General features: G+C 45.0%; 2 protein-coding genes across 7 annotated transcripts in view; one reads left to right on the forward strand and one right to left on the reverse strand.

Moving 5' to 3' along the window:
* Positions 1–6,765, reverse strand: part of hook3 (hook microtubule-tethering protein 3) — a 31,419-nt gene extending 24,654 nt beyond the window's left edge. For 2 of the 4 annotated variants that reach the window (XM_052555813.1, XM_052555815.1), the window contains exons 1-5: positions 6,495–6,748; positions 1,524–1,609; positions 717–789; positions 583–633; positions 365–497 (exon numbers count right to left, since the gene is read on the reverse strand). In XM_052555813.1, the coding sequence (XP_052411773.1) occupies positions 365–497; positions 583–633; positions 717–789; positions 1,524–1,609; positions 6,495–6,551 (400 nt within the window). In that variant the 5' untranslated portion in view covers positions 6,552–6,748. Of the gene's footprint in view, positions 1–364; positions 498–582; positions 634–716; positions 790–1,523; positions 1,610–6,494 lie in introns of all 4 variants that reach the window. The other 2 variants (XR_008153767.1, XM_052555814.1) reach the window with 2 other exon arrangements.
* Positions 6,766–7,107: 342 nt separating this feature from the next.
* Positions 7,108–11,116, forward strand: rnf170 (ring finger protein 170). 3 transcript variants are annotated; one of them, XM_052555833.1, is made up of 7 exons: positions 7,108–7,295; positions 7,767–7,948; positions 8,068–8,143; positions 8,247–8,355; positions 8,431–8,504; positions 8,602–8,730; positions 9,677–11,116. In XM_052555833.1, the coding sequence occupies exons 2-7, from the start codon at positions 7,824–7,826 to the stop codon at positions 9,944–9,946; spliced, it is 783 nt and encodes a 260-aa protein (XP_052411793.1). In that variant the 5' UTR covers positions 7,108–7,295; positions 7,767–7,823; the 3' UTR covers positions 9,947–11,116. The 3 variants fall into 3 exon arrangements, with proteins under 3 accessions (XP_052411793.1, XP_052411792.1, XP_052411791.1); XM_052555832.1 differs by having other exon boundaries at positions 7,108–7,291; positions 7,695–7,948; XM_052555831.1 differs by having other exon boundaries at positions 7,108–7,291; positions 7,751–7,948.
* The last annotated feature ends 1,301 nt before the right edge of the window (positions 11,117–12,417 follow it).

Here is a 12,417-nt window from a genome sequence, read left to right on the forward strand (position 1 = left end):
CTGATCGATCAACAGCTCAGTCTCTCAGCACCTGTGCGCTTCGGCTGATATATGAACAAGTCACGTAATGAGTGAGTCACTGATTCAACTGATTCGTTCAAAACAGTGTTTGGAGACTGTGCCATACTTCTGCTGTGATCCTGGTGTGGAACTATATCTGTCAGTGAAACAGAACAAAACAGCAAGCGCTGTGTCTAAAGAGTAACTTATCCACTTAAATACTTCTTCAATCACCTAAAATCAATGTGACGTGTTCAATCATGAGAAAATTCAGCAAAATAGCTCCCTTGTCACGGCCTGTTACTGAACTATATCATGTCACACACACACACACACGCACGCGCACACGCACACACACACACACCCTGCTTCTGTTCACAGTTGACCGCGCAGCCCAGGATGAGCTGCAGCATTCGGCCCAGTTCTGCTGCGTCGGAGTGCTCTGCGATGAGACTGACGTCTGGAAGAGTGAAGTCATTGATCTGCTGACCCAGCACCTGCAGAACCAGTGCACACAGAGGTCAGGGGTCATCGGACGCTTACACACGTCATGTCAGGATCACACAGACAGATGAGTCTCACCTCATGGTTGTAATCCAGAATACCTTTCAATATTTTCTTTAAATTACTGATCTGGAAAAAAAAAGTAGACCAAACATTGAAAGATCCTGTATGACGAGTGAACCGAACACAAGAGTGAGAGAGCGGATAAACACCTTTAACCTCCAGTTGTCTCCAACATCAGGTTTGATACGACTGATCCAAGCGTCAGTGAAATACATGCCATCTCTGAGAGGGGGGGGGGGGGTGGAGGAGAGAGAGAGAGAGAGAGAGAGAGAGAGAGAGAGAGAGAGAGAGAGAGAGAGAGAGATTTATTGCTTAAGCGATGATAATATAAGAATATTCAATATTAGCTTTTGGGATATCCAGGGTTTGTGTTCTAAAACATTTGGATTAAAAAGCACTACACATGTTGACATCCTAGTTCTGACACAATCCTGGTGTAGATCAGATGTGTATTTTTCAGGACTGACTATGTTTTGCTGATATTATTTACTCTAGTACTCTGCTGTTGTGTGGAGAATTGTGAGAAGTTCACTGGTCTGTAAAATGTAGATGTCATAGCCACCCTATTTACACTAAATATATACCACTATTAGTGCTGGGAAAGTAAATGAATGCACTGATTTTCTGAATGCATGGCGATTCTCTCTCGAGTAGATTCTGAGCTTATAGTTGTGAACAGCAGATGGCGCTGCATGCTTCAGAAACAGCTGAACTCTGCTCATTTCCAAATCCTGCTGTTAAAATCTAAGCTCAGAATCCATTCCAGAGGAATCACGATCCATTCTGAAGATCCCAGATTCAATCCACGAATCGATTCTGCATTGATTTATCATCCCAGCCCTAATCATTATCTTTAAATAAATCATTCATATAAGCTTTTGGTTATATGGCCCACTCATGATCGTGATTCTGAGTTCATGTTGGTCATAATCGAGCAGCCCTAGGGCTTCACATACATTTTCTGCAGGACTTGTGCCATGGCCACTCCACTGGTCATCTCGTCCACTGCTGCACATGGAGCGTCCACAGCGAACGTCTGGATCTGAACACAAACACACAAACACTGTGAGACGCTGAGCTGTGTGCTTGTGTTCTACACCACAGCTGTTACCACACACACACTCTCGCACACTCACTCACACTCTTGCACACTCTCTCACACTTGCAAACCCTTGCACACTAACACTCTCTCACACTTGCACACTAACTCACTCGCAAACCCTTGCACACACTCTCTCACACTCACACGAGCACACTCACAAACCCTTGCACACTCACTCACTCTCACACTCTCACACTCACACACACTCTGGCACTCACTCTCTCTCACACACACACGCACACTCTCGCACTCAATCACACACTCACTCTCACACTAGCACTCACGCACACTCTCGCACTCTCTCATACTCAGACACACACACACACACACTCTGGCACTCACTCTCTCACACACTCTCACACTCCACACTCTCACACTCACTCTCTTGCACTCTCCTACTCACACACACTCTTGCACTCATGCACTCTCGTAGTCACACACACACTCTTTCACTCAGTCACTCTCTCACACTCTCCTACTCACACACACTCTCGCGCACTCTGGTACTCACACACACGTATATTTTAAAATATTGCTTATTACTTATAAAGCCCTGAATGGTTTAGCACCTCAGTATTTGAATGAGCTCCTTTTACATTATACTCCTCTACGTCCGCTACGTTCTCAAAACTCAGGCAATTTGATAATACCTAGAATATCAAAATCAACTGCGGGCGGCAGATCCTTTTCCTATTTGGCGCCTAAACTCTGGAATAACCTACCTAACATTGTTCGGGAGGCAGACACACTCTTGCAGTTTAAATCTAGATTAAAGACCCATCTCTTTAACCTGGCATACACATAACATACTAATATGCTTTTAATATCCAAATCCGTTAAAGGATTTTTAGGCTGCATTAATTAGGTAAACCAGAACCGGAAACACTTCACATAACACCGTACTTTCTACATCATTAGAAGAATGGCATCTACGCTAATATTTGTCTGTTTCTCTCTTGTTCCGAGGTCACCGTAGTCACCAGATCCAGTCTGTGTCCAGATCAGAGGGTCACTGCAGTCGCCCGGATCCAGTATGTATCCAGACCAGATGGTGGATCAGCACCTAGAAAGGACCTCTACATCCCTGAAAGACAGCGGAGATCAGGACAACTAGAGCCCAGATACAGATCCCCTGTAAAGACCTTGTCTCAGAGGACCACCAGGACAAGACCACAGGAAACAGATGATTCTTCTGCACAATCTGACTTTGCTGCAGTCTGGAATTGAACTACTGGTTTCGTCTGGTCAGAGGAGAACTGACCCCAACTGAGCCTGGTTTCTCCCAAGGTTTTTTTCTCCATTCTGTCACCGATGGAGTTTCGGTTCCTTGCCGCTGTCGCCTCTGGCTTGCTTAGTTGGGGTCACTTCATCTACAGCGACACTATTTAAACTGAACAGAGATGACATCACTGAATTCAATGATGAACTGCCTTTAACTATCATTCTTCATTATTGACACACTGTTTTCCTAATGAATGTTGTTCAGTGCTTTGATGCAATGTATTTTGTTTAAAGCACTATATAAATAAAGGTGACTTGACTTGACACACACTCTCGCACTCTCATACTCACACACGCACACACACACTCTGGCACTCACTCTCTCTCACACACACACACACACTCGTGCACTCCTACTCACACACACTCTTGCGCATTCTCGTACTCACACACAAGTACACTCTCGTACTCACATACACTCTCGTGCACTCTCGTACTCACACACACACACACACTCTCGCACTCACTCTCTCTCACACACTCGCACTCTCCTACTCACACACACAGTCGCGCATTCTCGTACTCACACAAACTCTCGCGCACTCTCGTACTCACACACGCGCGCACACACACACACACTCTGGCACTCACTCTCTCTCTCACACACACACACACACACACTCGTGCACTCTCCTACTCACACACACTCTTGCGCATTCTCGTACTCACACACAAGTACACTCTCCTACTCACATACACTCTCGCGCACTCTCGTACTCACACACACACACACACACACTCGTGCACTCTCCTACTCACACACACTCTTGCGCATTCTCGTACTCACACACAAGTACACTCTCCTACTCACATACACTCTCGCGCACTCTCGTACTCACACACACACACACACACACACACACACACACACTCGTGCACTCTCCTACTCACACACACTCTTGCGCATTCTCGTACTCACACACAAGTACACTCTCCTACTCACATACACTCTCGCGCACTCTCGTACTCACACACACACACACACACTCTCGCACTCACTCTCTCTCACACACTCGCACTCTCCTACTCACACAAACTCTCGCGCACTCTCGTACTCACACACACGCGCACACACACACTCTGGCACTCACTCTCTCTCTCACACACACACACACACACACACACACACTCGTGCACTCTCCTACTCACATACACTCTCGCGCACTCTCGTACTCACACACACACACCCTCAGGCTCCATTCACTTCTGTTTATACAATCACACTGTAATCTGCTTTAACAGCTCTCAGTTCCTGAAGATTCAGCTTTCTCTCTACAGAAAGAGTGTGTGCTTTCAGGAGCACAATCCGACTCTAGCTGGAGCTCAGCTTCAACACAAACACTATTGTGCTGCACAGATTTGATCACAGGGTCAGGACAGGAAGTCCTGCCCACAGGAAACAGAGCTGTGGGTGGATCACACAGACGAACACGTGGCTGAGGTGTAAACAGGGACGCTGGGAGGAATGTGAGACGTCAGCGTGAGGCGCTTCACATCTGGAGCAGGAACACAACCCTTCAATCCACTTCTGCTTCCTGTCTGCACTGACATTATCTGGTGAAACTCGACGGGACCCAGGTTAAAATAAATGCTTTTATATCATAAACTGAGTGCTCAAATTTTTTGCTTAAACTACTAAAAATGATTCTTTAGTACTTGTTAAGTTAAACTTAAGATCATCTAAATACATGTTTAAAAACAGAGATAGTCATTTAAACACACATCTGTGACCCTGGAAGAGTCAACTAATGAAACTGAGATGTATGCATCATCATCAGCTGAATAAATGATCTCTCCAGTGATGTGTGGTTTGTGAGGAGGACAATATTTGTCTGAGATACAACTATTATAAAATCTGGAATCTGAGGGAGCAAAAATCAAAATCGAAATATTGAGAAAATCATCTTTAAAGTTGTTCAAATGAAGTTCTTAGCAATGCATATTACTAATCAAACATTAAGTTTTGACATATTTACGGTAGGGGATTTACAAAAGATCTTCATGAACATGATCTTTCCTTAATATCCTAATGATTTTTGTTATAAAAGAGAAATGTATAATTGTGACCCAAACAATGTATTGTTGTGTATTTCTACACACACACCTGTGACACTCATGACTGCTTCTGTGCTGCAGGTTAGTTCATATTCTTGTTGTCTCCAAAATAGCACAGTTGAGTACACTTAGACTTTCTTAAGTACAAAATATTACGAACAACACGAGGGAAGTGTACTGTGTGTAATTTGGAAGCGAGTGCTGACATTATGACTTTGCCTTCATCACATCAGACAGTTATTACATTCGTAACAAAGCTTATGAAAACACAGGGTTATTTCTGTAACATTGGGTTGTATTCTGCTTCGCTTTAGTCCAGACCGGCAGCGTTTAACCCCCGAGACACTAAACACTGACCGGGACATCGCTCACAGTCTCATCCTCTCTGACACACAACAATCAGACTGACCTCAACTTAGACACTTATTATTATTAAAAACAACAAACAGAAGCACAAATAAAGTCAGATTATCGTGTTATAACTGGTCAGACACGCCCAAGAGGATGCTGGGATTGATCTGCTCAGGCATCCACACTCACGTCTGCAGGTGTCAGATATAAACCATCTGATTAAGATTAATACTGACCAGGACACACACCAGAGCTAACCAAGAACTAGTACACTGTCTGTACTCTGCCCCTCTCTCTCTCACACACACACACACTCCCTCTCTTTCATACACACACACACACACACACACACACACACACACACACACACACACACACACACACACACACACACACACACACACACACACTCCCTCTCGGTCTCGGTCTCTCTCTCACACACACTCCCTCTCTTTCATACACACACACACACACACACACACACTCCCTCTCTCTCTGTCTCTCTCTCTCTCACACACACACACACACACACACACTCCCTCTCTTTCATACACACACACACACACACACACTCCCTCTCTTTCATACACACACACACACACACACTCCCTCTCTCACACACACACACACACACACAGTGTATTGTCTGAAGGAATGTAGATCCAGATGTTGATGAGTGAAGCGGTTCTCCAGATCACTTACTAGTCTTACAGGTCTGTTATCTCGCCCAGAACACAGGCACAGTGTAAAGAACTAGTTAGTCCAGCTAGTTAGTCAGATAAACAGTCGAGTGTTCAGAGTTAGATTAGTCTCAGCTCGCTCTGTTTGTGAGGGGTTTAAGAAGCGAAGAGCAGTCTTAGAGAGGAAACTCTGACTCCAGTATGAATCAGAAAGTAAAACTGATTAACTCTCGACTGACTGCTAGTTATTCAGGCTAGTACTAGTCTTAAAGAGACTGATCATAGAGATTATGATTATGAAGAAACGCTGTGACGGTATCACAGTGATGACATCATCAGCTACTGAAGGATCACCGCTTTGTTGTATTATATTAACAAATCAATTCGAAGAACACGTTAATGGGCTGTTCGTGAGAAAGTAAACAGCAGATAAACCCGTTCTAGACCCGAAATCTCACCCATGTCAGGAGACTGTCACACAGCTCTTCTCGGTCCAGAGTCTCCGGAGCGCTCATGATCGTCTCCGCCGCTGATAAACCTGATAAACGAGAGAATAGACTGAGTGAAACGGAGCTTCCGCCGCTCACGGTGCGATCAGAGTCCGATGGCGAGTGAAATCCTGTCGAATCTGAGCGACGAGACGCTGATTTTGACGAATAAAGCGTCGATGACAGACAAACATCAACCGCTCCGAGGATCTTTTCCTCAGGGGTCCTTCAGCTGCCACCCAGCAGGATAGGGGCACCTAATGCCTGACGGAAAATATCATAGCAGAAATCCGCTTTGCTGAAAGATTATCTTAAAAAGGAGAAAACAGTTACTATTTATTAAAATTAGTATGGTAAAAAAAAAAATCGCGCAAATAAGACTTGATGAAGTGAGACAGGCAGCGAAACGCACGGCTTTCAACAAGGCGACGGTAGAAGAGAGCGACACTGTGTGCGTATTTTACTCAAGGAACAGTGTTTTTATAAGATATAATAAATACGCATAAGAAAATGTGGATAGGGCGACAGACAGGATCCTTCTCTCGTTTTTAATCAGAGTGTAACGTAAGTCTATTGTTCGTTCCGCACTCCGGAGCAGGAGGAGGCGGTGATGGAGCAGTAACCCGCGATTTAACCGCCGATGCGCCGAAGAAGAAGAAGAATGCGGAAGTAACCGAGCCCACAACTTATACAAACAAACACTAAACTCTGAACATTTATCTTCTCGAAAGTGTGTTCGATTCCTGAAACTGCACCGTTTCTGTCATGTAAGTGTTTGAGCGGAAGCCGTTTGGCTGTTTCCTGTGAATCTCATTGTGTGTGTTTATTTTCATATCATATATTTATTCTCATATATAATCCGACTGTCCAGCTTCAGACGTGTAAATATCAGGTTATTATTACTCTCATACTTAGATAGACCTGATGTGTAATGTTATTATCATCATCTCATCAGACATTTAAATGTGAGGTTATTCTGTGACTGTCAGACTCTTCATCAATTCAGAAATAATATTGTGAAATATTATTGTAATGTAAAGCAGCTGTTTTCTGTCTGAATCTCTGTTAAAGTGTAATGTATTTCTAATATTATATTATATATTATTATATTATAATTGTATGAACTGCACCTGTATTTCTGTGGAAACTGTGACACATTTTATTTTTCAGATGCACAGCTGAAGGTAGATGTGTCCACAGCCTTTGATCAGTGTGTGTGTGTGCAGGTGTGTGTGAGTGCAGGTGTGTGTGTGTGTGTGTGTGTGTGTGTGTGTGTGTGTGAGGATATGTGCAGGTGTGATGGAGGCCAGTGTGTGTTTGGCTCCAGAGGAGGATTCTCTGATTGAAGGAGTCAGTGACCCTGTGCTTCTGGTGCTGGTGCTCAGTGTCAGCTTTCTGCTCGGTCTGGCCACGCTGCTCTGCAGGTGAGTCCCCCCTGACCTCTGACCCCTGACCCCACACACAGAACTGATCTGCAGTGTCCTGCGTGCGCTGGTGTGATGCTAGTGGAGTGTGAGTGTAATAATGCTGTGGTGTGTGTCAGGAACGAGCAGCAGAGGATTCATCCGGACAATCAGGAGCAGGTGCGTGTGGTCCGGGAGCAGCTCCACCCCGAGCAGGTCTGTCTCATCCAGGAGTCTCCGGTGCTCTTCTGTCTGCTCTTCACCTGCGCCGTGTGTGTATACAGCATATATGTGTGTGTGTGTGTGTGTGTGAGAGCAGCTGGCGGCGGCGGAGCCCAGGCATCAGTTCTACTCGGACATGTCATGTCCCGTGTGTCTGCAGCAGGCCGTTCTGCCCGTGGAGACTAACTGCGGTCATCTGTTCTGCGGTGAGCTGAGCTGCGGTCAGTGGTTCGTCATGTGTGTGTCTGATCTGATCACGTCTGCTCTGTGTCTGACCGCAGGGCCCTGTTTAATGGCGTACTGGCGTTACGGGACGTGGCTCGGAGCCATCAGCTGCCCCATCTGCAGACAGACGGTGAACACACACACACACACACACACATATCTGTCCTGTCCTGCTGGCTCTGCTGAACTCGTTCAGGTCAGTGAGTCTGTGTGTGTCTGTGTGTCAGGTGACCCTGCTGTTCCCGCTCTTCCGTGACACGGGGGGGGCTCAGACGCCGGACGGACAGGTGGACCCCGCGCTGATCCTCAGAGACATCCACGACTACAACCTGCGCTTCTCCGGACAGCCTCGCTCCGTGAGCCGCTTCCTTCAGAAACACTGACCCGTCTGTCTGTTGACCGTCAGCATCTGCTCATCCTCCAGTCACCGTGTCCTTCTCTAGAGCACCATGTGTGCAGGAACCTTGATCACCACATATTTTAGTCCTTCTAGAGTGTTTAATGAAGTCTGTGGGGACCATCACATACTTGGTGACCAACATTCTTCAGAATATCTCCCTTTGAAGAGAGAGACTCGTTCAGGTTTAGAGCGACTCGAGGGAGAGTAAATGCTGACCGTTTTCAGTTTGGGGTTAACTGTCCCTGTAACTGACCAGCTGCTCTTAGTTCACATCACAATAAAGCCCCGCTGCTTCACAGTTAGGTAACGCTGAGAGAGCAAGAGAAACTGAGTCGAAGATTGAGCTGCTGTGACGTCTTTTCAGACGAACTCAGGCCTAAACCTCCTTTGTTTTCCTTGTTTTGGGGGATTTGGAAAGGGCTTGCCAAAGCAAACGTTCCAGAGGGTTCTCTCCGGCCGGTGTGTGGAGGTTATGTAATGAGTAAAATCTGGAAATCTTCTCTGGTTCGTTCTGTTCTCGGTGTGTAGGTCAGACACGAGTGAAGTCATGAACACACAGCTCTTTCTTCTGGGTTTGCAGTACAAACTAAAGCTGAAGAGCTAAAGAAAAGCTTTAGATCTGTTTAAAGCAGTCTGTTGTGTGAAATGAACACTTCCAGGTGGAAAAAATAAGCACTTCAAACTTACTGGACACATCTAAACACATGAATGAATATCCCAGTCATGCTTTTAGTGCATTTACAGCAGCCTAAGCTCAGTAACTATAGAGTTATAGCACATTTCTACTGTATTCTTCATAACAATCCAAACAGAACGTAGTGATATATCTAAAAATCTGCTGAGATCTGCTGATGTGTATGTCTAGTGCACTGAAGTCTGTGTGTGTGTGTGTGTGTGTGCAGCTGCTGGACCGTCTGCTGGACGTCCCCACGCTGCTGCGGCACGCCTTCAGAGAGATGTTCTCCGTCGGGGGTCTGTTCTGGATGTTCCGGATCCGGATCCTGCTGTGTGTGCTGGGAGCGCTGACGTACCTGGCGTCACCGCTGGACTTCATCCCCGAGGGAGTGGTGGGGCTGCTGGGCTTCATGGACGACTTCTTCGTCATCCTGCTGCTCTTCATCTACATCTCCATCATGTACCGCGAGGTGGTGACGCAGCGGCTGGCCGCCTGAGCGTCTGATCTCTGCTTCAGAAGAACCTCACGCTGTTCTGTGCTCGGAACCAAAGCTTGAGAAGATCATCCAGAAACACCTGCTGAGAGACTCCTCTGTGTTTCATGTGATAGAGCTGGAATATCACACACAGACTCCTGCTGCAGCTGAATGTGTGTACGACACACACACACACACACACACACACACACACACTAAAACATTATCACACACACACACACACACACACTAAAACATTATCACACACACACACACACTAAAACATTATCACACACACACACACACACACACTAAAACATTATCACACACAGACACACACACACTAAAACATTATCACACACAGACACACACACACTAAAACATTATCACACACAGACACACACACACACTAAAACATTATCACACACAGACACACACACACACACACACTAAAACATTATCACACACGCACACACACACATACACACACACAGACACACACACACTAAAACATTATCACACACAGACACACACACACACTAAAACATTATCACACACAGACACACACACACACTAAAACATTATCACACACACACACACACACTAAAACATTATCACACACGCACACACACACATACACACACACAGACACACACACACACACACTAAAACATTATCACACACAGACACACACACACACACACTAAAACATTATCACACACGCACACACACACATACACACACACACAGACACACACACACACACACACACACTAAAACATTATCACACATAGACACACACACATACTAAAACATTATCACACACAGACACACTAAAACACTATCACACAGACACACACACACACACACATACACACACACACACTAAAACACTATCACACACACACACACAGACACACTAAAACACTATCACACAGACACACACACACACTAAAACACTATCTCACACACACACTAATACACTATCATACACACACACACACTATCTCACACACACACATACTAAAACACTATCTCTCACACACACACACACACATACTAAAACACTATCTCTCTCACACACACACACCAGTGTCTTCAGTCTGTTGTTTTGTCTTGACGAAGCTCAGATGGTGTCTATCAAACAGAGCTGATATCTTCATTAAAGAAACAGATTGTGGAAGATGAAAAGTAGTGTGTTTGTTGGATCTTCTGAAGTGCTGTGTTTGTTACATCAGAAGCAGATCAACATCTGTTGTTACACTGTAACAGGAACACCTTACAATAAAGAGTAACCTGGATCTGTTCTAGAAGGGACCATGGATCAGTACTGAACAGTGTGAATGTGTGTGTTATCACACACCCCAACAATCCTCTTACACCAGAATAATCACATAATCAGCTGTTTCACTGTCACAGCACTAGCACTGCGTTTCATTCAGATCTTCTGCTAGAAGCAGCTTTCAGATCACAGACACCTGACCGTGACCAGCAGGGGGCAGCAGACGCTCGAGAACCTCACTGTGCAGAGGTGTGTGTGTGTGTGTGTGTGTGTGTGTGTGTGTGTGTGTGTGTGTGTGTGTGTGTGACTGAGTGAGAGTGTGTGTGTGTGTGGGCATGTTTTTGTGACATATCAGGACACAACATAACCCATGTCCCCATTTTTCAAAACACTTATAAATCATACAGAATGAGTTTTTTTGAGAAAGTAAAAATGCACAAAGTTTCCTGTGAGGGTTAGGGTTAGGTGTAGGGTTGGTGAAGGGAGATAGAATATACAGTTTCTACAGAATAAAAACCATTACACCTATGGATAGTCCCCATAAACCACCAACGTGTGTGTGTGTGTGTGTGCTTCTTACTTGCATTAAATGAAAGGCAAGACTTAATTGTAAAATAAAATCCTAGCTTCTTCTTGAACACAAGACATTAATGTGTGAATTAAAACGTAAGTGTGTCATTAATTATGACGCTGTGACAGTGGTGCGGTCAGTTTCCACTCTTTCGGGCCGCTGAAGTCTTGTTAATGTTTGAGCTTGTCTTGGTCAGTTCCTGAAGCTAGGGGTCACTCAGAAGAGAGCAGTGTTGACCAGCGCCGCTCCGGTCTTCATCTGTCTCTGATGCAGCCGGACAGTGACAGAATCTCATGTTCAGCCTCTAGTGGCTTTGGAAAACTGTATAAAAAGATAAAAGAGATGACGTTTATTAAATAATTACATGTATAAATAATGCTGCATTGGCTGGAGCCAGCTGAAGTAAAAACAGAGTGCTTATTGTGTTTTATTACTGGTTTGAGTCGGGTCTTCCACGTCTACTTTAACTGCTCTTCTGAGGAACCCAGCAGCTCAAGGCATTCTGGGAAATGAAGTGTTCATCAGCATGTAAATATAAACTGCTCTGTTTGTTTGTCTGTAAGGACAAGAAAAGGACCACTCAACTTTATTTAAATGTTAAAACAAGGCTATCATTCAAATAAAACAAAATAAAAAAAC

The sequence above is a fragment of the Carassius gibelio genome, chromosome B5 (genome assembly GCF_023724105.1).
Source record: "Carassius gibelio isolate Cgi1373 ecotype wild population from Czech Republic chromosome B5, carGib1.2-hapl.c, whole genome shotgun sequence".
NCBI classification, from domain to species: Eukaryota; Metazoa; Chordata; class Actinopteri; order Cypriniformes; family Cyprinidae; genus Carassius; species Carassius gibelio.